Source organism: Moschus berezovskii, chromosome 22 (assembly GCF_049115385.1).
Source record: "Moschus berezovskii isolate FMDL1 chromosome 22, NW_MosBer_1.0, whole genome shotgun sequence".
Classification (NCBI taxonomy): domain Eukaryota; kingdom Metazoa; phylum Chordata; class Mammalia; order Artiodactyla; family Moschidae; genus Moschus; species Moschus berezovskii.
In genome coordinates, this window is record NC_142481.1 from 1,811,631 (window position 1) to 1,835,269 (window position 23,639).

The 23,639-nt window shown below is 57.2% G+C and overlaps 1 protein-coding gene across 4 annotated transcripts; it reads left to right on the plus strand.

The window, feature by feature from the left end:
* The first annotated feature begins 478 nt into the window (after positions 1-478).
* On the plus strand, positions 479-23,639 carry PEG3 (paternally expressed 3). Of its 4 annotated transcripts, none has more exons than XM_055410542.2 (11): positions 479-632; positions 4,208-4,283; positions 7,755-7,830; positions 8,282-8,398; positions 9,557-10,032; positions 10,287-10,376; positions 11,029-11,169; positions 11,248-11,348; positions 13,559-13,661; positions 14,137-14,229; positions 14,506-23,639. In XM_055410542.2, exons 5-11 carry the CDS (start codon positions 9,642-9,644, stop codon positions 20,139-20,141), a joined length of 6,555 nt encoding a protein of 2,184 aa, XP_055266517.2. In that variant the 5' UTR covers positions 479-632; positions 4,208-4,283; positions 7,755-7,830; positions 8,282-8,398; positions 9,557-9,641; the 3' UTR covers positions 20,142-23,639. The 4 variants fall into 4 exon arrangements, with proteins under 4 accessions (XP_055266517.2, XP_055266518.2, XP_055266519.2 ...); XM_055410543.2 differs by having other exon boundaries at positions 9,780-10,032; XM_055410544.2 differs by having other exon boundaries at positions 9,867-10,032.

The window sequence follows — 23,639 nt, forward strand, 5'->3', positions numbered from 1 at the left end:
AGGGGAGTTAGCCCCGGGTCTTTCGTGTGTCCCAGGCGGAAAAGTCTCGTCTCCCACTTTCTCGTTTGTCTTTAACTTCAACATACATAGTTTTGCCCGCCAGCTTTTCACTTTCTCAGAGAAATGTGTGGGGTTGTTTGTTTGTTTGTTTGGTCTCATCAGAGGATTTGCATTTGGGAGTCGTTGGTATGGCTTTCTCCGTGGGACCCCCCTTCTTTGTTTGGGGGTCGAACACCAACCCCCCCCCCCAGACCCTTCCTCAGGGCCCCTCGCGTTTGCTCCGTTGACGTCAACCTCCTGCCTTCGCGCCAATCAGTCGCCACGGCAACCGCGGCCCGATGGGCGGGGCTGGGGGTGTGGCGAGGGGCCCTAGGCACAGAGCACAGCCGTTGATTGGCTGGTGCCCGGCCCCGCCTCTGCGGAGAAGCAGACAAGGAGCCGCGGGCCGGGGCTCGGTGCAGACGCCGGGAGCCGCGGGAGAAAGAGGTTGGAGCAGAGGATCGGACATGTCCACCCTTGGCTGGTGGCGCCGCCGAGCGCCTGGAGCCGTGTGGGGGCACTAGAGCTTGCACAGGCTGCTCAGTGGTTGAGCTGTCAGCCCGGGGCAGGGCGGTGCCTTGAGGTCCGGTGAGGTGAGTCCGGCTGCCCCGTCCCACACCACCGCATCTGGATGGTGCGCCGGGATGGATGCCGCAGAGCCGGGACCCTGGTCAGCGGGCGAGAGCTGCCGCTCTTGCCGCAGCCGCACCATGTTGCGCGGCCAGCTGGAGTCTGGGGTCGGGGCTCCCGTGCCACCTGTCCTGGGCGTAGCGGGTACAGGGACGGCTGATCATCCTGGGCAGGGGTTGGGATGGCCACGGGCTCCGGGCTCCTCAGTACGCTGGGGTGGGTGCCAGAGCAGTGGCGGCGGTCCCTGACGAGCATGGGAAGTCACAGGGTGCCCCCGTCTTCCTCGGCTCGGTCTGGGGGCTGCAAAGGACACCCCATCCCCCGGGGTCCTAGACTAGCCAGGTCCCCTCCGGCCACCCCTGCATCCTTGCCGGTGTCTGGGGCGGGGCTTGCTTGCCGCAGTGGCGGTGGGAGGAGCTATAGGCGGGGCCGAGGGTGGTGGTGCCTGCGGGGTGTGGTCTCAGGGCGGTGACGAGCTGCGGCCCACCCACCCTGGCGCTGTCTCTGAAGCAGGAGCGGAGATGGGCTGCGAGGACGCTGTTCTGATTGGCTGGGGCGGGGCCGAGGGGCTGTCGTGACAGCGGGTCTCAGACGAGACCGTCCAGTCAAACCCACCGCCGCGGCGCCATCTTTGATGGGGGCGGCAGAGGCTTGGGCGGCGCGGTCCGGCTGGCCAGCCGCGGGGGCGGGGCCGCGGGTCTGTGCTGTGACTGAGGGCTGCGGGGGTCCTCTGTCTCACTCCTTTCTTGCTGGTCTCGGGTCGGCCGTGGACGCTTGCCGCGGGCGCTTGCCGCGGACGCTTGCCGCGATGCGTCACCCCTGACTGGCGTGCGGTCTAGTGACGGGAAGGGGGGCTTCTTTTTGATCAGCAGGGGCCACACTGTTGTCTCTAAGGAGCTGCTTGTCCTGAGGGACAGGGTCACGGGCTGTCATTGTGCCCGCTGCCTCATTGGCTGCTCTGCGGTTGCAGAGCATGACTTCTTTCTGTACTCCTTTCACCCTGGGGTGTTTCTGGCTCCATGTTTTGGTTGGCGCTGGGGGGACTGGGCGGTGGGTGCAGCCTAGCTGCGTTTCACGGGTGCCCTGTTGGCTGGGCCGAGGGCGTGCGGCCGCGGGCCGTCTGTGGGGACTGAGCGCTGCAGTGCTGTGAAGCCCTTCCCGCTGTGATACTGCGTGTGGTGGCCAACAGGTGGCGCCGAGGCTCACTGCGCACGGACCAGTGTGAATGACAGCGGAGCTGCAGGGGGTGGGCCGAGGGAGGGGCTGCAGAGCCCTGCCCTCCCCACAGCAGTTTGTTGACAGACAGGCTGAGGCTTATTGTGCGCTGCCTTAAATAACAGCGAGGCGGGTCTCGGGGTGGGCAGAGGGAGAGGCTATAGCAGCCTGCCCACTCCAGCACTGTTTGTTGACTGACAGGTGGCGCCAAGTCTTACTGCGCAGGCGCCATCTTAATGACGATGGGGCTGGCCGCAGGGGGCGGGCTGAGGGCGGGGCTGCAGAGCCTTGCCCACTCCGGCGCTGTTTGTTGACTGACAGGTGTCTGCCGAGGCTTACAGTGCAGGCGCCATCTTGAATGGCAGCAGGGCTGGCCTCACGGGGCGGGTCGAAGGCGGGGCTGTGTAGCCCTGCCCACTCTAGCGCTGTTGACTGACAGGTGGCGCCGAGACTTATTGCGCAGGTTTCATCTTGAATAGCGGCGGGGCTGGCCGCAAGGGTGGGCTGAGGGAGGGGCTGCAGAGCCCTGCCCACTCCGGCGCTGTTTGTTGACTGACAGGTGGCAGCCGAGGCTTACTGCGCAGGCACCATCTTGAATGACGGTGGTTCTGCAGGGGCAGCCCGAGGGAGGGGCTGCAGACCCCTACCCACCTAGTGCTCCGGCGGCCGACAGGGGGCGCCGAGGCCTAGGGTGCGGGCGCCATCTTGAATGACCGTGGGCTGGCCTCAGGGGGCGGGCCGGGGGAGGGGCTGCAGAGCTCTCTGCTCACCTAGCGCTCCGCCGACCCACAGGTGGCGGTGAGGCTTACTGCGCAGGCGCCATCGTGAATGGCAGGGGGTGGGCTTTGCTTGCTGGGCAGGCGCCGTCGTGAGTGCCAGCGAGGCTGGATTAGTGGGCCAGTGCCTCTGGTGTCCCAGGAGACCGAGCCCGCCCTGCATTCTCCGCTGTGCAAGCACCAGGCGGACCGCTGCTTGTCTCTGCGCCGCGTCTCAGCGGCCGCGCGATGGCGCCATGTTCCCTGGAGCGGGTGGGGGCTGTGGGACAGGGTTCAACTGTGCACCTCCAGGGGTCACGTGGCAAGCAGAATCTTAATAGATTAGGGGGAGAGTGGGTTCCTAAGTGAGAGGGTGGAGGAGGCTGTGCATATGAGATCTGAGGGTGGGAGGCTCTGAGGCTGGGAGGAGGTGACTTGAAAAAAACAACCTCGTGGATGGCCTGGAGCATGTGCAGTGGCGGAAGGTTGTGAGGGAGGCGTGGCGTGGGGCCTGGGGGGACGGAGGCGGGGCTGGCAGGTGGGCGGGGTGGGGCGGCCCCAGCAGGGAGGGGTGGTGTGAGGGGGGCGTTGCCAAGTGCGTGGTGGGCGGAGCCTAATTATACATCCGCTGACAACTGATAGCCTTGACAAAAGCCAGAAGCACAGTCCTGAAGGAGCTTCTCCTACTGGCCACCGATTGAACACATACTCCGAGTCACAGTGGGACCTGAAACGTGTAGTGTCGTCCACAGGGATCTTGTTGATAACCTCAAATTTTGTGTGAGGTTAAGTAATGATGCCGTTACCTCATAGTAATGATGATGATTATTATTAAGGTCCTAATATAAGCTAGTCTCGCTGCATAGGTCTGCAGCACAGTAAAACTTCTGGCATTGCGTCACTGGTTATCACATGGCAAAACTAGAATTTCACCTCATCTTTCTAAGTGGTGTCTATATCATTGTCTCACACGGTTTTCATAGAAAATATCTGCAGATGCACTGTTTTCCAAAATGACATTAGTTAATTTGTAATTGCCATGAACTCTCAGGTTGAGTTCTCTGCTTCGTTTTGTAAAATATGTAGAAAATTAATAATGTGAGAATGTTAAATGTGAGATGCTGAAACTAAGGTGCTAAGCACTATGGGAGGCACGTAATTAGCAATAAATAGTACTATTTTCTTAGCCATTTTCTCCCTCCAGTTTCTACCTGCAATGTGTGTACCTTGACTTTAGAAGGGTGGCAGGTGCAACGGAGCTAATAAGTGGGAAATTGGGGTCTTGAATTTCTCAGCCCCAAGTCCTGTGTTTTTGCTATTTTGCTCTGCTTATTAGAGAAGTTTCTGAGACACACACTCAGAGTTGGTTGCACACCCATTGACATGGCCTCAGTGGGGGAAGGCTGTGATTACAGCCCACAGTACAACATACACCCCAGGGGGTGAGACTGACGACCCGTCCACCTCGTGGGAGGTAAAGATGAAACTGTGTGCGGTCATTTCCAGCCTGGGAATTCCAGGATTTGGAAAATAAATTTGAGGTCTCATATTTTCTTTTCCTTCCCCAGCTCTGCTCTTCTCTTCTCCGAGGTGATCGGCAGGAGGAAGAGGGACTAGGTCCAAACGCCAGGTGTCTGTGTCCAGGTGAGCTGCAGTCCCTTCTCACAGTGCCACACCACCCTTGGAGTGAGCACGTGCTTCCTGAACCTGACACTTCCCTGCTGTGTATGTGTTCCATCTGATCATGAGCAGCGTTCATGCTCGCTAAGAATGTGCAGACTCTTCCGGTGGACTGTGTGTTCACCAGATTCTCCTCGGTCTCACCCCATCTTTGCGGCATCCAGACTCTTCCCAACATTCAGCTACTCCTTCAGGCCCCCCTTTCTTTCTTATTGGGTGATTAAGGAAGCGTGAGAAACTCATTGAGTCTTCTATCAGTCATGACCCTGAGTGGGAAAGGAAGTGATTCCTTGGCACTCATAGTCTTTTGGGTAATGAAAGACATTGAAGAAAATAAGGCTGTGTGCAGAGACAGGCAGGAGAGCGGGGCTCATAAGAGAGCGTGCTGCCTGCTGCCTCTGAAACGAAGGCAGTAATTTCTCAATCCCAGACCCTCTGATAAGGTAGGGAGTGGGAGACGGGGCTGCATCTAAGAGCTCTGTGACGAGGCCCCAAAGTGAGCAAGTGGGACCGGGCTTGGAGACCACACCACGGAGCTGCTGTCAGTCCTGGTAGGATGTGGGGAGCTTGGGTCCCAGGGGGACCACGGACTTTCTTACTTCTCCTCCCACGGCCCAGCCCCCGGTCCAGCCCCCAATAGTCGAGTTCCTCCCTGTGCAGTTGAACAGTTGACCCACTGATCTTTGGTTGAGGCCAAAGACCCCCCACCCCCACCCCCACCCCTGACTTGGGGCAGGAACACCTGGTGAGTTCCTGGTACGTTAATTGTGAGGCCGTGCTTTTGATTTCTATGCATTCTTCTAAAGTAGAAGTAAAAGACTATAAGATGTTCAAAAAGCGGCCCAAATACCCCACATGGACCACAGGGGCAGCCCTGCTGCGCTGAGGTGGGACAGCCCAGCTCAGCCCTGAGCTCCATCTGCGCATAGTGCTCACGGTGCACATGCTTTGCGCTCATTGTGCAGTGTGTTTGAGGACAGCTGAGCTGGAGCCCCGTAAACCCCTCTGCCTGGTTAGGTGGTGATAACTCGTCCTGACCGGCTGTCCTCTGTCCTCCCCACCCACAGAGCTGATGCCCGCCTTGGCTCTACGACCAGAGTTGGGCTGAGTCCCAACCCTGTGCACCCCCACCCTCGCCACCCTCCTCTGAATGTGGTCAGACCTTGACTTTTAACATCCTGCCCTTGACCACTGCCCGATTCACCCTGGGATTCCTGTTCCAAAGAGAGTGTGGAGGGAGAGGTGAGGGCCTGCTAACTAGTGTACCTGAGAGCCCACCTCCAGGCCAGGAAACCACACCCATGGGTTCCCTTGGGGCCCGAGTTCAGTGAGGCAGAGGGGACGGCAGGTGGCGATATCAGGGTCTAGGCGTGGAGCCCCAGCAGTGCTGTTCTGCCCTGAAGGGTATGGGGGGAGAGTGGGGATGCTCTGTGGGAGCACTGTGGGGGGCGGGGAGGGAGGGAGCCACAGGAGGAGGGGCTACTGACGGGCACTGGCCAACAGAAAGGAGAGGAAAGCCCCATAGGTGCTGAGCTTATTTCAAATTTATATTCAATTTTTTTTTCTGATTGTGAACTTCAAATAGCATTCTAAATTGGAATGTATAGTAAAGTGTCTTTTATTAATCATTTCCTTTTTTGGTTTACCCCACTTTATTAACTGTCCTTATACAAGTTTTATTTATGTATTGTTTGGCCCACTGTGCGGCATGCAGGATCTGTTCCCCGACCAGGGGTCAGACCTGTGCCCCCTTCACTGGAAGCACAGAGTCTTAGCGACGGGACCACCAGGGAAGGCCCCAGTTTGTATGGAAATTTGCTTCTACTTTGGTTTGTACTCATTTCCATAGTTTAAGTACCTATGTAGCTTTTTTTGATTTTAGTAAGACTATGCCCAATTCTGGAGAAGGCAATGGCAAGCCACTCCAGTACTCTTGCCTAGAAAACCCCATGGATGGAGGAGCCTGGTGGGCTGCAATCCGTGGGGTTGCTAAGGGTCGAACACGACTGAGCGAATTCACTTTCACACATTGGAGAAGGAAATGGCAACCCACTCCAGTGTTCTTGCCTGGAGAATCCCAGGGAAGGGGGAGCCTGGTGGGCTTCCATCTATGGGGTCACACAGAGTCGGACACGACTGAAGTGACTTAGCAGCAGCAGCAGCAGCATGCCCAATTCATTAAGGCTTCAAACTCAGGCCACCAGAGTGAAGCGTAAGTGGGGTATTAGGCAACATTTGGTTGGGGGGGGTGTGATGTGAAAGCTGGGACCTTGTGTCCATCATGTGTATGTGGGTGTATTTCTGTGTGTGGACATGACTTTGTGCAGCTCTTTAGCAACGGCCATAAGAATTTCAGTATAAACATGCTTCCATCTATAGCTTTGCTTTCTAAAACTGCATTTTATTCCATGTGGAGACATCCTCATATTTTCTGTGTACATATAAATGAGTATGTTTGCAGTTAGAATGCCACAGATGCTATATACCATTTCATACCCTAGTATTTTCATTTAATGCTTTAAACAGTTTTTACATTAGTCATTTCCATCAAGTATGAATTGACTGTATCCATAGAAAGGAAAACTGTGTGGCCTTTAGAAACAATGACGTAAATCTATATGTACTGATTGTAAAGATGTCTATCAAAAATTACTGCGTTTAAAAATACACAGAGAGAGCCCCTGGTGTGATCTCATTTTGTTAGAAACGATGTAATATGTATAGAGACTATAAAAGGCTTGCTGCTGCTGCTGCTGCGTCACTTCAGTCGTGTCCGACTCTGTGTGACCCCATAGACAGAAGCCCACCAGGGTCCCCCGTCCCTGGGACTCTCCAGGCAAGAACACTGGAGTGGGTTGCCATTTCCTTCTCCAATGTGTGAAAGTGAAAAGTGACAGTGAAGTCGCTCAGTCGTGTCCGACCCTTAGCGACCCCACGGACTGCAGCCTACCAGGCTCCTCCATCCATGGGATTTTCTAGGCAAGAGTACTGGAGTGGCTTGCCATTGCCTTAGTGTAGGAAAAAACGGGATATGGTAGTGTGGCTTGCAGTCTCAATGGGGTGTGGCTTGCAGTTTCAAGGGGTGTGGCTTGCAGCTTCAGGGGGTGTGGTTTGCAGTTTCAAGGGGTGTGGCTCAGCAGTTGTAGTGTGTGTCTGCTTCAGAAGGGAGTTTGATCTGCAGTTCCGGAGCTGTCTCTTTATCTTAGATTTCTTAAATCATTCAGGTTTCATAGCAGAAACTCAAAAGGTTTCTACCTCCTGTCTCTGGTTGGTTTATAAGATGTGGGAGTGGGCCTTTTCTTGAAGACGTTACCTAAGGCCTTGCCCACAGCGCAGTCTCAGTCCACAGCCACATGGAGAATGAATTCTCTGACACTCTTGACACTTCTTCTGTTTTGATTTGTCCATGTATTTCTTTCTTTAAAATGTCTGCAGGTCCCTGGCATTTTGACTCTGTTCCTGTGGATAGCTACTTGTTCAGAAGTTCCAGAAGGGACCCTGTTCCCACCAGGTGATTTACATACCCCAGGGTGTCCCGTGGCCTCTTGAGAGGTGGGGCTGTGGCCATCTAGGGGAGCAAGTTCTCTGAATCGGAGGCCACGGAGAAACTAGGGCTCGCTGCCGTGTCCCCCGCAGGCCTGCGGGCTCTGAGGGCCCTGCTGTGGTCAGGCAGTCCCTCTTAGCCAGGCTTCGGATCAGCTCACGGAGGCTCTCCAGAGCCTGGGGGCTTGCCCAGCAGGTTGTCACCTGGTGCCCTGTCTGCTGTGGAGGAGAGGAGGGCAGGGCAGGCAGAGCGGGAGTGGCAGAGGCAAGGGTCTGCCCGGCTGGTGGGCAGGACGCTGCAGAGAGAGTGGGGGTGTGCACGGGGCAGAGCGGAGCCCACCGCAGAGGGGCATTCACACCCTGGTCAGGAAGGGTGCTGTGAGACTAAATAATTGAAACCCCTTTTGTTTTCTCTTTAGACATTAAAAACAATTTTTTTTAAACTTACTGGTTTTCCTTTTAAAACAAAAACGAATTTTTGCTGCATGTGGTTTTGTCCTTCTCTGGAAGTAAAGTCAGAAGTACAAAACTGTCAGGTAAGTTACTGCACCCCGACCTGGACTTCTTTGCTGTGCCACCCGCTTCCTGCTCCAGCGTGGCTGACCACTGAGGACAGGGCAGAGCCGCTGAGTGGCTCAGGCGAAAGGGGGTGAGGAGCTTTAGCTGATGACACCAGAGCGAGGGGAAGACGGGGAGTCAGCTTTTACACTCAGCCTGAGAAGCTCTCTTAGCAGGGTGAGGGCAGACCCTAGAGTAGAGGCGCAGCCATGGGAGGGTGAGGGAGTAGCAGCTGGTTTCTCTGGAGACCCCTGGGTTTCGGACGAGGCTAGCCAGAGCAGGAGGAGGTACGGGGCACGCAGAAGCCTGCTGGCCGCTGGGGCATATCATCACCACTGCTGTGAGTACTAGACGTGGGCTTCCCACAGACTCAGCGCGCTCCGTCCAACCTTCTGCCAGCTCGCTGAGCTGGGTGCCAGTGTCTGAGCTCCACGGAGCGCCGGCAGGGCCAGTTTTGACCCCTGACCTTCCCAGTGAGGGAAGCATCTGTCTCTGATCCCTTCACTGTGGTGCCCAGGCCAGTTAGCTCAGATATTTAAGATGAAATTCAAGAGACGCCCGGAACACCAGTAGACTGACCTCGGTTCGGGCACCGGAGGCAGTGATGCAAACAGGAGCCCAGGGCTGCCCTCAGGGCGCACACCGTGGCAAAGGCATGCCTGCTGCCTGCAGACGCAGGGCAGCCACCCGCCGGTGCAGTGGGGATGTGGCTAGTGTGACAGGAGCTGAGCTGCTGATTTCAGGGGCCGTTAGCTTGGTCAGCTCGTGTCGCACATGCAGAGCTCAGGCGCAGAGAAGTTGCCCAGAGCACTTGAAGCCCAGGACCCGCACCATCACATGCGTGTGCGGCCTTCCTGTGCTGTACACTGAGGCCATGAAGGCACGGCCGCAGAAGGCACGCAGGTCCGTGGCCCTGGGTCTGCCAAGAAGGGGCGGACTGCAGGACACGGGCTCTGAGGCCCAGGGTCGCAGAGGCAGTCAGGAGCAGAGCGCAGTCCTCCCGCGGCAGGCGTGCTGCTTGCGACTCCTCGCATGTGTCTGTGTGTCGGGGGTGTGGTGTGGCGCCCCCCTGGGCCTGTCCTCCCGCCGGGCAGGCCTCAACCCCTGGGACATGTGTGTCTCCTTACGATCCGCAGGTCCCTGAGCACTGACTGCCCCCGCTGCTGCGTCTGCCCTGTTGGCGCATGTTGGGTTCCTCCAGTGAAACTTTTCCTTAGAGACATGCTGCCTCCCAAGTCCTTGTCTGCCACCAAACCCAAGAAGTCTTGGGCCCCAAACCTGTATGAGCTAGACAGTGACTTGTCTGAGCCGGACGCCGTCCCAGGAGAAGGCGCCACTGACTCTGAGTTCTTTCATCAGAGGTTTCGGAACTTCCTCTACGTGGAATTCATTGGGCCACGGAAGACCCTTCTCAAACTCCGAAACCTCTGCCTCGATTGGTTGCAGCCGGAGATTCACACCAAGGAGGAGATTATCGAGGTTTTGGTCCTGGAGCAGTACCTGACCATCCTTCCAGAAAAGATCAAGCCTTGGGTGCACGCAAAAAAGCCGGATAACTGCGAGAAGCTCGTTGCTCTGCTGGAAAATTACGAGGAGATGTACGAGCCGGAAGGTGAGCCGAGGGGAAGGCGGCGCCCCTGCTGCTCCTGCGGGACTGTTCTGGGGGGCCGAGGGTGGGGGGTGGTGTAGGTGGCAACCCCGGCCTTTCTGCCCACAAGGAGCCGGAGCTCTCCTCGCCCCCAGCTCTGACGTTCAAACGGGGTGGGGGGCCGGGGGCAGTGGAGAGGGGCATGGCAGGTGCCCTTGGGGGCTAAGCTAACGGGCGAGTATGGCTGAGCCCCTGAGCCGTATTTGGTATCCCCTCAGACGACAACAGCAGCGACACCCACAGCGAAGGCGGCATGAGCGGGAGGGCCACGGAGTCCCCGCCGCCGCGCCCTGCCCTCCCCTGCTGCAGTGAGTAGCCGCCGGCCACTGCTGGGTCTGCACACAACCCTTTTCTGGGGCCCTGCTGCTGTTGCTCGGGGATCTGGGGCGGGGGATTCCGGGGTGGCGGATTGAGACGTTTTCATCAAAGCAGACACATCCGTGGAGTGAAATACAACTTTTTATTATTCAGTGATGAGGGAAAACATTTAAAATTTGGAAGCTATCTGGAATTTGCCATAGGTTGTTTCAGGCAGTGTCCACCGCCTCCAGGGGGCAAGGTTCATCGCCACTTGGCCTGCAAAGCTGTTCATTTGTTCAAGGTTCTCCAGAGAACTTTCTGGAGCAGTAGTGCTCCGGGGACGGTGCTTTGTCTCTGTGTCGTCAAGTGGGGAGCACATTAAGACAGGCCAGGGTTGGCCAGGCCGTGGAGGGTTGGCAGATGGCCCTCCTGAAGGCGGACACCACAGGAGCTGGGACACCGGGAGAGCCTGAAGCGGGAATGGGCCCCTCGTGGGCATCGGCCCGACCGAGGCCGGGCCAGCCTGCGCACGGCCCAGGCCCTGGTGTGTGGGGCAGCTGCCCCTCAGGATGGGCCCAGCCCCCAGGGGAGAGCAGGCGTGGCGTTCAGGTGTGGGGGGGTGCAGAGCACGCGGTCAGCTCCGCACGTCTGCGTCCGCAGGTGACCGGGAACGGGACTGGGACCAGGAGTGGGAGCGCGAGCGGCAGCGCGGCCGGGCGCGGGAGCGGGAGCGCCGCCGTGGTCGAGGCCGGGACGTGGACTCACGGGACCGCTGGCCGTCCGTCCGGAGCCCCAGGAGCAGTGCGTGTCCCCACAGCCCCCCACCTCGCCCGCCGGCCGGCCGCACCACATCTGTTCACACCAGCTCTCCCTTCCCAGGGTTTCACCAGCGGGATCTCGCCCTTCCTCTGGCAGAGAGAGCCAAGGAAAGAGAGCACAGACGCAGGGACTCCCTGCTGGATTTGGATGCCAGATCCGAGGTGCGCCCAGGTTTCCTCTCATTTTGGGAGGGCCGTCTTCACTCCATGTCAGAGGTGCCTTTCTTTCTCGGGAGGCTGAGTTATCTGCCACCTAGAAGCTCACCAGGGTTGGGGAGAGAGCCCAGGGGTGACCAGTGGCCGCAGTGACTGCTGCCTGCTTTCTGGCTCATCCACAGGGTCAGCACTTGTGTCCCATGGCAGTTGCCTGCCCCATGCACAGAGCGGAGGGAGAGGGCACTCAGGTCCCAGAGCCGAGAAAAGCTGAGTCTGCAGCCTGGCTCTGCCACCTGCCAGCCCGCTAGCTGCACCAAGCCTCAGTTTCCTCATCTGTGAAATGGGTGTGATGACAGCCTCACCAGGGCTGTTGTGAGGGATGCATGAGTCACACACAGATACGCAGTGCGCAGTGTGTGGCCTGGCACGCGGTGGGCATGCTGTCACTTTGCACTAAGGACAAGGGCACAGGGAAGGAGGGGCTTGGGAAACAGGGTCACGTGTGATGTGGCAGCATGGAGGAGGGTACCTGTGCAGCCATGTGAGAAGGCAGCGTCTGAGAAACAGCGGACACAGCTCAGGGCTGCCCACTCATCGGGTCAGCCTGAGTCAGAGCAGCGTTCTCTTTCCTGGGAACGGTGTGGTCCAGAACATAACACACGTTTGTGTCACTCAGATTTTACCATCAGGAAGGTGTGAAAGGTTCCCTTTTCCTTTTGCCATTGCCTGTTGGGATCTGTTAGCACCAGGGATGGTGCCCTGTGGCACCTTCCGCCCCCCGAATTCTTGACCTCATTTGCTCTCTGCCAGCCCCGAGCTAGGAACTCCAGTTGCCTCCTGTCCCACCGCAGACACACCTGTGCTCCCCACCCCCATGGCGTCTCCTGCACTGTGATAACCTGGGGAGGCCTTAGGAGAGGATGCTGTCAGCCCTGAGTGCTGCACAGTGCCCACTCCAGGGAGCTGCCCACCGTGGAGAACGGGCTACCCCCAGAAAGAGAGCGTCTAGCTCTCGGTGGTCAGCACCAGCAGTCCGGCGGTGCCTCCTGCTTCTGCAGCTTCTTGTCCTGGACTCCACAGCCCTGGCCTGGCAAAGCGTTCATTTCTGAAGTTCTGCTGCGTTTTGCCAGGGGTTTTGTTTCTAATTGCTGAGCAGTGCAGTTGTAGAAAGGAGGTTATCTTCCTCTTGAGCCCCGATGACTGTGCCTGTTTATTGTTCTCAGCAAGGGCTGCCCCTGATTGTGCCCGCATCATTTTTGATTTCTTTGCTGCACTTCCACATGGCTGTCATGTCCTGTGCCACTTCCCACAACTGTAGCAAATTTAATGTCAAAATATCTTTACATAATAGCTCAGTAGTGACAGCAACTTACGTTTTCTTTACATAATTTTTCATTTTTTACTTTTTGGCCGGGCCACATGGCATGTGGGATCTCAGCTCCCTGACCAGGGACTGAACCCACGTGCCCTGCAGTGGAAGCCCACGGTCTTCACTGCTGTCCCGCCAGGGGAGTCCCACCCAGTCTTCCTCCACATTGAGCCCCACGCGCAGCAGGCCACGTGGCAGGGCCCGCACACGCAGTGTTAGCTGCTCCATGCTTTGCCCCAGGTCAGCAGCCGAACCAACAGGATGCCCACAGCCTGAGGGGGCAGGTGGCTACCCGCCTCTCCATTTCACAGATGAGGACGCTGAGGGCTGGGAAGACTTCCGTTCCCAGCTTGCTCGGTCCTGAAAGTGCTTGAGCTCCTCTGACCCTGGAGCTCCTCTGGCTGCACCGCTGGGGGCCCCTCGGGCTCCATGCCCGTCCTGGGGCCTCAGCAGCACTCACGGCCCTGCCCGCACCTGCGGGCCTCGCTCGCGCCCCCAGCCCACCCTGAGCCGTCCCCGCCATGCCCGCTTAGCGCCGACCCTGCACCCCACCTTGTTGTTTACTGTTCTCTGATTGTTTCTCTCCAACCAAATGATAAGCTGCATGAGGGCCAGGAATATGTGCCCTCCGTCTTTGGGAGCTTCCTCAGAGTGTAGCGCCAAGGTAGGTACGACGTAGGTCCCTAGTAGAGCCTGACCAGATCACTCAGAACCCCCGGCTCTGTGAGCACTTGCTGCACACTGTGTGCGTGTGTGTGTGTGTGTGTGTGTGGCTCCCGCGCCATTGGCGCGGTCCTGGCCACAGTCGCCCGAGCGGACCCCGCTGAGGGCACGTCTGCTGTTGCAGGAGGCGGCGTTGTACCAGGACATGGTGGCCCTCACCGAGGATCGCAAACTGCAGAACCCGATTCAGGACAACATGGAGAACTACCGGAAGCTGCTCTCACTGGGTGAGCGCTCGAAGCGGGGTCAGAACGGCTCCCGGCAGAGCGGGAGTGGGAGGGAGTGGTCCTGTGACTCGCTCCAGTGGGCCACGCCCACATGGCTCTCACCCCAGAGTGCCGCCCTGCGACTCCAGTCTGATCTGAGGCAGGTCTAGGCTCCTGGGTGGCGTCCCCAGGGGACACATGGTCGGGTCTGAGGTGGCACTGGCCCTGCAAGGGGTCGTGCAGGCCATGACAGGTGGGGAAATGGGTGGAGCCCGAGAGCCAGCAAGGACGCCCTAGGTTTAGGGGCGCTCGAGGCCTCTGCGCAAGCTTGTCGGCAGAGTCCGGAGAATTAACAAGACAAGCTGGGCAAAGGGCCAAGGAATGGACAGTGAGGAGAGGAGAGTGAGACACAGGCCGTCCAGGGCATGCCCAGCACCCAAGAGAGAGCCCGTCGTCTGCGGCGACACGTCTCATGCTGTGTTCTTCCTGTGGACAGGGGTTCAGCTTGCTGAGGATGACGGCAACTCACACATGACCCAGGGCCACTCAGTGAGGTCAAAGAGAAGTGCCTACCCGAGCACCAGCAGAGGTGAGCGCTAAGCCCTGCGGCAGGAGCGGGCGCCGGGCGCGCACACAGACACACAGTAGGGGGGTGTGCACAGACACGGCGATGTACACACACTGACATGTGGCGGCATGCACTCATGGGGTGATGTGTGCACACGCGGCAGCACACACAGTCACGCAGGGCATGCACATGGATACATGGCAGCGTGCAGTGACACTTGGGGGCACGCGGTCGGGGCACAGGGTACAGGCATTCATCCAAGAGCCCCAGGGAGTGCTCACACGGGGCTTCTTCCAGGTCTGAAGACAGCACCTGAGACCAAGAAGTCAGCCCACCGGCGGGGCATCTGCGAGGCCGAGTCCTCCCATGGGGTGATCATGGAGAAGTTCATCAAGGACGTGGCGCGCAGCTCCAGGTCCGGGCGGGCACGGGAGCCGAGTGAGCGGCCGCACAGGCTCTCCCGGAGGCCGGGCGGTGACTGGAAGGAAGCGTCATTCAGCAGGAGGGAGGCGGGAGCCTCAGAGAGGGGCCCAGAAGGGGGCGCCTTTGGGGGAGGAGGCTTCAGCTGTAGCTCAGACCTGGTTTCCAAAAAGCGTGCTCTGGAGAGAAAAAGGCGCTACCACTTTGATGCAGAGGGGCAGGGCCCAGTGCACGATCCAAGGGGCGGGGCAAGGAAACGACCCTTTGAGTGCGGTGGTGAGGCCCGCAGGGCCGCCAAGGCGGCAGGCGCCAGCAGCCTGAGCGCACCGCCCGTGGCCCTGTCGCAGCCGCTAGATTTGGGGGCCATGCCGTATGTGTGCGATGAGTGTGGGAGGTCCTTCGCGGTCATCTCTGAGTTTGTAGAGCACCAGATTGTGCACACCCGGGAGAGCCTGTATGAGTATGGGGAGTCCTTCATCCACAGCGCAGCCGTCAGTGAGGCCCAGAGCAGGCCTGCGGGTGCCAGGCGCTCCGAGGGTGCGCAGGCCACCGGCAATGGCACAGGCCTGGCCGAGCATCGGCGGGGCCAGGCCCGAGAGCACCTCGGGGGCAGTGGGGACGAGGAGCAGGATGAGCCCTTCCTGCCCAGCCCCACCTTCAGTGAGCTTCAGAAGATGTATGGCAAGGACAAGTTCTACGAGTGCAAGGTGTGCAAGGAGACTTTCTTGCACAGCTCGGCCCTGATTGAACACCAGAAAATCCACAGCCACGAGGAACGGGAGAAGGAGCGTAGTACAGGCGCTGTGAGGCGCACCCCCATGCTCGGGGAGCTGCAGAGGGCCTGCGGGAAGGAGAAACGCTATGAGTGCAAGGTCTGCGGGGAGACCTTCCATCACAGTGCAGCCCTGCGGGAGCACCAGAAGACCCACGGCCGGGGGAGCCCGTCCGATGGCAGGGCCAGAGCCTTCGAGGAGACCTTCATTCCCAGCCAGTCCCTGAAGAGGCGCCAGAAAACCTACTCGAAGGAGAAGCTCTACGACTTCAGAGAGGGCGGGGATGCCTTTGGGCGGAGCTCAGACTTCATGGAGCACCAGAAAATTCATTCTCGGAAGAGCTACTTCGACAGCCGGGGGTATGAGAAGCCACTGTTCCACAGCATGTCCATGCCCAGCTCTCAGAAGAGTCACACAATCACCAGGCCGCCCGAGGACGAGGACGAAGAGAAGGCGTTCACCGCCAGCAGCAACCCGGAAGATGGCCAGGAGGCCCGGGCCTATGAGAGGAGCGCCTATGAGAGGGCCATCCTCCACAGCTTGGCCGCCTTCCGGCCTCCCCGTGGCCTCAGGGAGGATGGGGAGCCCTCCACATACCTCTCAGGCCTTCGTGACCCACCGCAGAAGACCCCAGCCTGGGAGAGCCCTTACACCGGAGGCAGGCACAGCTTCCTCAGGAGCTCGGTCTTCTACCGTGCGTCACGCCCCGCCCCTCTGGACCACCTTGCCGGAGAAGGCCCCAGTGGGTGGAAGAGAGATGGCGAAGCCTCCAGCCCCAGCTCAGATGGCCGCCAGCACCAGAAGGCACGTGCCAAGAAGAAGAACATCGAGCGCAAGAATTACGACACTTCCATGATCCATACCCTGCGTTTTGGTGAGCCTCAAACATTTCGCCCGAGAGAGAGATTTTACGAATGTCCAGAGTGTGGAGAGTTCTTTGTCCATAGCTCTGAGCTGGCTGAACACCAGAAGATCCACAACAGGAAGAAGCTCTCCGGAAGTAAAAACTACCTACGGTCTGTCCTTCGCAGCCTGACCTCCACTGACCCTCAGACCAGCTACCAAGGCCAGTCAATGCAGATGGGTTATGCCCAGGAAGCAGCTCAGACCAGTTACGCTGAACTAGCAGCTCAGACCAGTTATGCTGAACTAGCAGCTCAGACCAGTTACGCCGAAGAACCAGCTCAGACCAGTTACGCCAAGGCACCAGCAAAGGCTAGTTATACTGAGGAACCAGCTCAGACCAGTTGTATTGAGGAACCAGCTCAGACCAGTTACACTGACCCAGCAGCTGAAACCAGTTACACCGAAGAACCAGCTCAGACCAATTACACTGAGGAACCAGCTGAGGCCAGTTATACTGAGGAACCAGCTCAGACCAGTTGTATTGAGGAACCAGATCAGACCAGTTACACTGACCCAGCAGCTGAGACCAGTTATACTGAAGAACCAGCTCAGACCAATTACACTGAGGAACCAACTGAGGCCAATTATACTGAGGAATTAGCTCAGACCAGTTACACTGACCCAGCAGCTGAAACCAGTTACACCGAAGAACCAGCTCAGACCAATTATACCAAGGAACCAGCTGAGGCCAGTTATACTGAGGAACCAGCTCAGACCAGTTGTATTAAGGAACCAGCTCAGACCAGTTACACCGAAGAGTCAGCTCAGACCAATTACATCGAGGAATCAGCTGATGCCAGTTATAGTGAGGAACCAGCTCAGACCAGTTGTATTGAGGAACCGGCTCAGACCAGTTACACCGACCCAGCAGCTGAGACCAGTTACACCGAAGAACCAGCTCAGACCAATTACACTGAGGAACCAGCTGATGCCAGTTATACTGAGGAACCAGCTCAGACCAGTTGTATTGAGGAACCGGCTCAGACCAGTTATACTGACCCAGCAGCTGAGGCAGGTTACACTGAAGAACCAGCTGAGGCCGGTTATAGTGAGGAACCAGCTCAGACCAGTTATGCCAAGGAACCAGCTCAGACCAGTTATAGTGAGGAACCAGATCAGACCAGTTACACTGACCCAGCAGCTCAGACCAGTTACACCGAAGAACCAGCTCAGACCAGTTACACCGAAGAACCAGCTCAGACCAGTTACACCGAAGAACCAGCTCAGACCAGTTACACCGAAGAACCAGCTCAGACCAGTTACACCGAGGAACCAGCTGAGGCCCGTTATACAGAGAAACCATCTCAGACCAGTTATGCTGAGGAACCAGCTCAGACCAGTTATAGTGAGGAACCAGCTCAGGCCAGTTACTCCGAGGAACCAGCTCAGACCAGTTACTCCGAGGAACCAGATCAGACCAGTTACTCCGAGGAACCAGATCAGACCAGTTACTCCGAGGAACCAGATCAGACCAGTTACTCCGAGGAACCAGCTCAGACCAGGTACGCCGAGGAACCAGATCAGACCAGTTATGCCGAGGAACCAGCTCAGAGCAGTTATGTCGAGGAACCAGCTCAGAGCAGTTATGCCGAGGAACCAGCTCAGACCAGATATGCCGAGGAACCAGCTCAGACCAGTTATGCCGAGGAACCAGCTCAGACCAGTTATGCCGAGGAACCAGCTCAGACCAGTTATGCCGAGGAACCAGCTCAGACCAGTTACTCCGAAGAACCAGCTCAGAGCACATATGCCGAGGAACCAGCTCAGACCAGATATGCTGAGGAATCCCTAGCTGAGACTAGTTATGCTGAACTAGTAGCTCAGATTAGTTATGCTGAACTAGCAGCTCCAACTAGTTACGCTGAACTAGCAGTTGAGACCAGTTACTTTGAACCACCAGCTCAAACTAATTATACTGAACCAGCTGAGACCAATTATGCTGAACCAGCAGCTCAGGTCAGTTTTGATGAACCACCAGTTGAGGCTAGTTATGCTGATCTAGCAGCTGAGATCAGTTATGCTGAACTAGCAGCTGAGACAAGTTATGCTGATCTAGCAGCTCAGATCAGCTATGATGAACCACCAGCTGAGACTAGTTATGCTGAGCTAGCAGCTCAGATCAGTTATTCTGAACCAGCAGATCAGACTAGTTATGCTGAGCTAGCAGCTCAGACCAGTTACTCTGAACCACTAGCTCAGACCAGCTATGCTGAGCTAACAAGTGAGACCAGTTACTGCGAGCAGCCAGTCCTCAATGAATGTAAGGAGTGTGGGGAATGCTTTGCCACCGTTGAAGACCTCGGCAGACATCGGAAAATCTATGCCGGAGAGAAATTCCATGATGGGAAGCTGTTTGGAGAGTCTGTGATGCCGGACCTAGGCCTGGACGGGTCTCCGGAGGAAGAACCGGAAGAGCAGGAGGAGCCAGAAGACTCCATCTACGGCTGTAAGGACTGCGGGCTGGGCTTCGCAGACCGCGAGGACCTCCGGGACCACCAGAAGGTCCATGGCCGGGAGTACCTGGTGGACACCCGTCAGTACACGCACCCCGCGGTGCACACGCCGCCTGTCAGCGAGTATCAGAAAGATTGCCTTGGAGAGCAGCTCTACGAGTGCCCGGCCTGCGGGGAGTCGTTCGTGCACAGCTCGTTCCTCTTCGAGCATCAGAAGGTCCATGAGCAGGACCAGTTCTACGGCCACAGGCGGTACGAGCCCTTCATGCAGCCCCTGATCGCCAGCCCGCGGCGGCCCCAGGCCCCGCAGAAGAGCGCCCCCACCGGGGTGGGCCCGCAGTGCCAGGTGTGCGGGCTGGATTTCATCCACCCCTCGGTCCTCAGCGAGCACGCCCGGGGCCACGCCGGCGAGGGGCTGCCGGATCAGGGCCAGGGGGGCACGGGCGCGGCAGGGCCTGGCCCGGCGCCCACGGAGCCGCAGCGAGACCCAGGCGAGGAGCAGCGCTACGAGTGTGAGACCTGCGGTGAGTCCTTCCCCAGCCAGGCCGACCTCCAGGAGCACATGCGCGTGCACGAGAAGGGCGAGCCCTACGACTACGGGGCCGCCTTCGTGCACACGTCCTTCCTGACGGAGCCGCCCAAGAGGGACTGGCCCTTCTACGAGTGCAAGGACTGCGGCAAGTCCTTCATCCACAGCACCATCCTCACCAAGCACCAGAAGCTGCACCTGCAGGAGGAGGGCGCGGCTGCGGCGGCCGCCGCCACGGCCCAGGAAGCAGAGGCCAACGTCCTCGTTCCCCGGGAAGTCCTGCGCATCCAGGGCTCCAATGTGGAGGCCGCTGAGCCGGAGGTGGAAGCGGCCGAGCCCGAGGTGGAGGCGGCCGAGCCCGAGGTGGAGGCGGCCGAGCCCCTCGGGGAGGCCGAGGGCCCGGAGTGGGAGGCCGCGGAGCCGAGCGGCGAGGCGGAGCAGCCCCACGCCGAGGCAGAGCAGCCGGACATGGACGCCGATGAGCCGGACGGCGCGGGCATCGAAGACCCGGAGGAGCGCGCCGAAGAGCCTGAGAGCGACGCCGATGAGCCGGACGGCGCGGGCATCGAGGACCCCGAGGAGGAGGGCGAGGAGCAGGAGATCCAGGTGGAGGAGCCCTACTACGACTGCGGTGAGTGCGGCGAGACCTTCCCCTCGGGTGCTGCCTACGCCGAGCATCTGAGAGAGCACGCCAGCCTCGTCATCCTGGAGCCCGCAGGCTTCTACGGCGAGGGCGCCGGGGGCCCCGAGGGCGGCCGGCCCGACGACGAGCTCTTCAAGTGCGACGTGTGCGGGCAGCTCTTCAGCGACCGCCTGTCCCTGGCCAGGCACCAGAACACCCACACCGGCTGAGGCCCGGGGGCCCCCCTGGGACCCGACCCTCCTCACTCACACTCACCGGACCCACCGCGACCTCCCGGACTGCACCCACCCGACCTGGACTTCAGACACCCGGCCCCGACACAGCCCCATGTCAGCTGAGGCTCGTCGGGCTGGGGCCTCCACTGGGACCCAGCCCCCCTCACCCATGCACAACCAGACCCACCGAGCCGGCCTGCACTGCACCCACCGGCCTGGATTCAGACTCTCGGCCCCAAGGTGCAGACGCCTGCAGCTGCCGTGTTCAGCACAGCAGGTACCTGCGGGACAGCAGGGCACTCGCCCACGCAGCACCTCCTGAGATGTACACAGAACAGCCCAGCACAGCGAACTGGACTGAGTGTGATACTCACTGACCATTTACCTGCAGACGCACCTCACCTGGTACTCTGGTTTTTCTTTTTTCTTTTTTTTGGAGGAGGAAGACAGCAACAAAATACAATATATTTGTAAGCATCTTAGAGCTTTAGAAAGATTTATTGTGCGCAGCTTGAACCTTACCGGTATCTTTTTGACTATCTGACTTTGTGGTTCCTTACTCTTTACATAACCCCCTCACGGTGTAGGCGTGAAAGGCAGAGCGTCTTGCCCGCTTCGCTGTGTGAAGGGAAGTCCTCTCTGCTCCCTTTTCAGGCGCCTCGTCTACACCGACACTTTTGAAACCTCGTGCTGTGTAAGCCTTTACTGTATGTGGATGGGCCTTTTGTAACCTGGTTGGTTGGTTGCCCCCTTGTAACCTTGCAGTGGTTCTCATGCAAAAAACACTACAAGTTTTTGTTATTTTTATTTTTTTAACCCACCTTGATGTCTCTTAGATAGTGAATTTTACAAAAGCCGAAGCTTTTCCCTGTGAGTCTTATGTCCTTGCCTTTAAAGAGTGGGTTGTAACCATCACTAGATCACGCGTGCCTAATGAAAGTTGAGAACCACGGGGGGGGGGGGCGAGGGGGGTGCTCTCCTGTTGTAAATACGGTCGAGGGCCTATGACTTCATTATTTCCCTTTGCGCGCTTCCTGCCTTAAGTGACAAGTAGCAACGTGGCTTGGCCCCTCCGTGCCGCCACATGGCAAGTTTGCACCCTGGGTGCCCAGGAGCTAGTATCCTTAGAGCTTTCCAGCCTGAGACTTAATCCTCCTCTCCACCTGTCTGACCCTCAACTAACCCCATGTCTAACTTGCATTTAAAAAAAAAATAGAAAAAAGCTTTCTTTACAGCCAACTCAAGCTCGACATGGACTCAGGTTCCCCGGCAGCCTTAATTTGTTTCATTGCCATCTGTCCCCCCCTCTCAGGTCGCACCCTCCTGACAAGCACCCCCGCTGTCCTCAGAGCGGCCCCCTGGCCCATCAGCCTGGTTTCCCGCGTCGTCATCCCGAGCTGACCTCACCGCTCTGGGGTCTCCTGCGTCCTGCTCTGTGCCCTCCCTTTGCTTCCCTGCCCCCTCTTCGCATAATGACTATTAAGAAATTTCTTGGCTTTGAGTTGGCTGGCAAAAAAATTTTAAAATTTTTTTTTAAAAACTTAAAAAAAAAGAGGATCTTGTAGATGCAGTGAGCAGAAGCTAAGAGCAGATTGTTTGGGAGAGCAGAGTGAGAAGACCTGCTCAGGAGCCGCGTCTGGACCCCCGCTCCTAGGTCCCTGCCAGAGGGCTGAGGAGAGTGTGTCAGAGCTGGAGGGAACGCCAAAGTCGGGGAGAGCCAAAGAAGAGGGTCCTGACGCCTCACCAGACCTTGGAGGGCGGGGTCGGACGGCAGGAACATCAGAAGCAGGGACTGGAAGGCCCGCTGAGGGAGGTTGAATGAATGAGCAGGGTGTCCTGGCAGTTAGGAGATGGGCCGCTTGGTGGCCTGGTGTCGATGAGGGCAGCTGCGGCACGAGACCCAACGATGGAACGGTCGCCCCGGGGCCCCGAGGGGCCGCGGGCTGGGAGCCAGCCTGGGCGGCATGGGGGTGAACCTGGCGTTCATCGCTGTCGGCGGCACCAACTGGTAGAGTGTTTTCAGAGAGCTGCCTGCCCAGTGTCCGTTCCAGCCGGCCTTCGGTCAGTGAGAGATCAGGAACAAGTGATGAATGCCAAAAATAGGAGCAAGGTGAAGGGAATGTGTCCGTGGACTCTGAATGCAGCTGTCCAGAAGTGATAATCATGGAGAGTTACGTAGTGACGTGGAGATATATTTACGGAATACCAAGTGGAAAAAGCAGGACACAGAATTATATTTATACTACAATTATAGCTGTTTAAAAATGTATGCTTATAGTCAAAAGCTGTGGTGGTGTTGCTGTTGTAGGCTTATAGTTGAGCATTATTTTCTTAAATTCCTTGAATGTTCTTTATGATAGTGTTACTCAGAAGTTTATAATCATGTTTCCATTGTGAACATAATTTGAGCTCATTTATCCAGGCACTCAGAGAATACAGAAAAGTGGAGGGGAAAAAAATCCATATGCCCACCATCCAAAGATGGCAGATATATTCCTCACCATCTTGTTTATTCTTCTTTCTGTGCACAGGCTTATCACTGTGTCCCAAACGTGTACTCAGATTAAGTGTCACCTTTGTGGAATTATGGTTAAACGCTTTCATCTTAATGTTTTCAGATGGCCTTTAAAATAGATTCCTGATAACAAAGTTTATTATGCTTGCTTCAATTAGTAAGCATAATACACACCCAGAGGAATAATTGGAAAATACAAAATAAATTAGAAAAGAGCAAAAAAGTCACCCATATTCCCAACACCCAACAACTGCTGTTAACATCCTGATCTGTTTCCTCCATCTCGTATCAGTGCACAAGCTTGTGATTTATGACCGTGGTGAATATGTGTGCATAAAGTCTAAAATGAAAAAAAAAAATTACAGAAAATAATTAGTGTTGTCATTGTGGGATTATGGTTAACTATCTTAGTCTCAAATTTCTTGAATGATCTTTGGTGTTTTGAGTATTAAATCTTACGTATGTTTTTCCATTAAAACTCTTAATACATACTCATGGCATACTTTGGGGGAGATTTAGTAAAGCAAAAGAAATTCACGCGTATTCCCGACACCCAACAATCATTGCTGTTAAACCTTGATCTGTGCACAGTCTGAGGACTGGGGTGTCTGTGGCGAGAACGTAGAGGGTCGAAGAGGAGAAACATGGAAAGCAGTGAAGAAACGGCTGTGTGGTCTTTGCGGTGTTAAGGCTGTGGGGTTCGCTTTCCTGGGAGGCCCGTCTCGCTGTGTTCCGGTCACCGACCTTTCGTCACGGGTACCTCCATTGTAACCGCAGTGTCTGCTGGTTGTAGAAACCCGGCACTTGGAGAAGTGTGGAAGAGGGGCGTGCCCCTCTCGCCGCCGCCCAAAGACCACGGTTAACATCCGGACACGTTTTCCTCATCTCGTCTCTGTGCACAGGTTTTTGGTTTGTTAGTATGGTTGTGGTCGTTCTTTCTGTAATCGTGTCACCAATAAAAATAAAGTTAAAAATAA

Coding starts and splice junctions, on each gene's coding strand:
- PEG3 (XM_055410542.2), top strand. CDS start 9,642: ATGCTGCCTCCCAAGTCCTTGTCTGCCACCAAACCCAAGAAGTCTTGG. Junction 10,033..10,286: donor GGAGATGTACGAGCCGGAAG/GTGAGCCGAGGG, acceptor GTATCCCCTCAG/ACGACAACAGCAGCGACACC. Junction 11,170..11,247: donor CGTCCGGAGCCCCAGGAGCA/GTGCGTGTCCCC, acceptor CTCCCTTCCCAG/GGTTTCACCAGCGGGATCTC.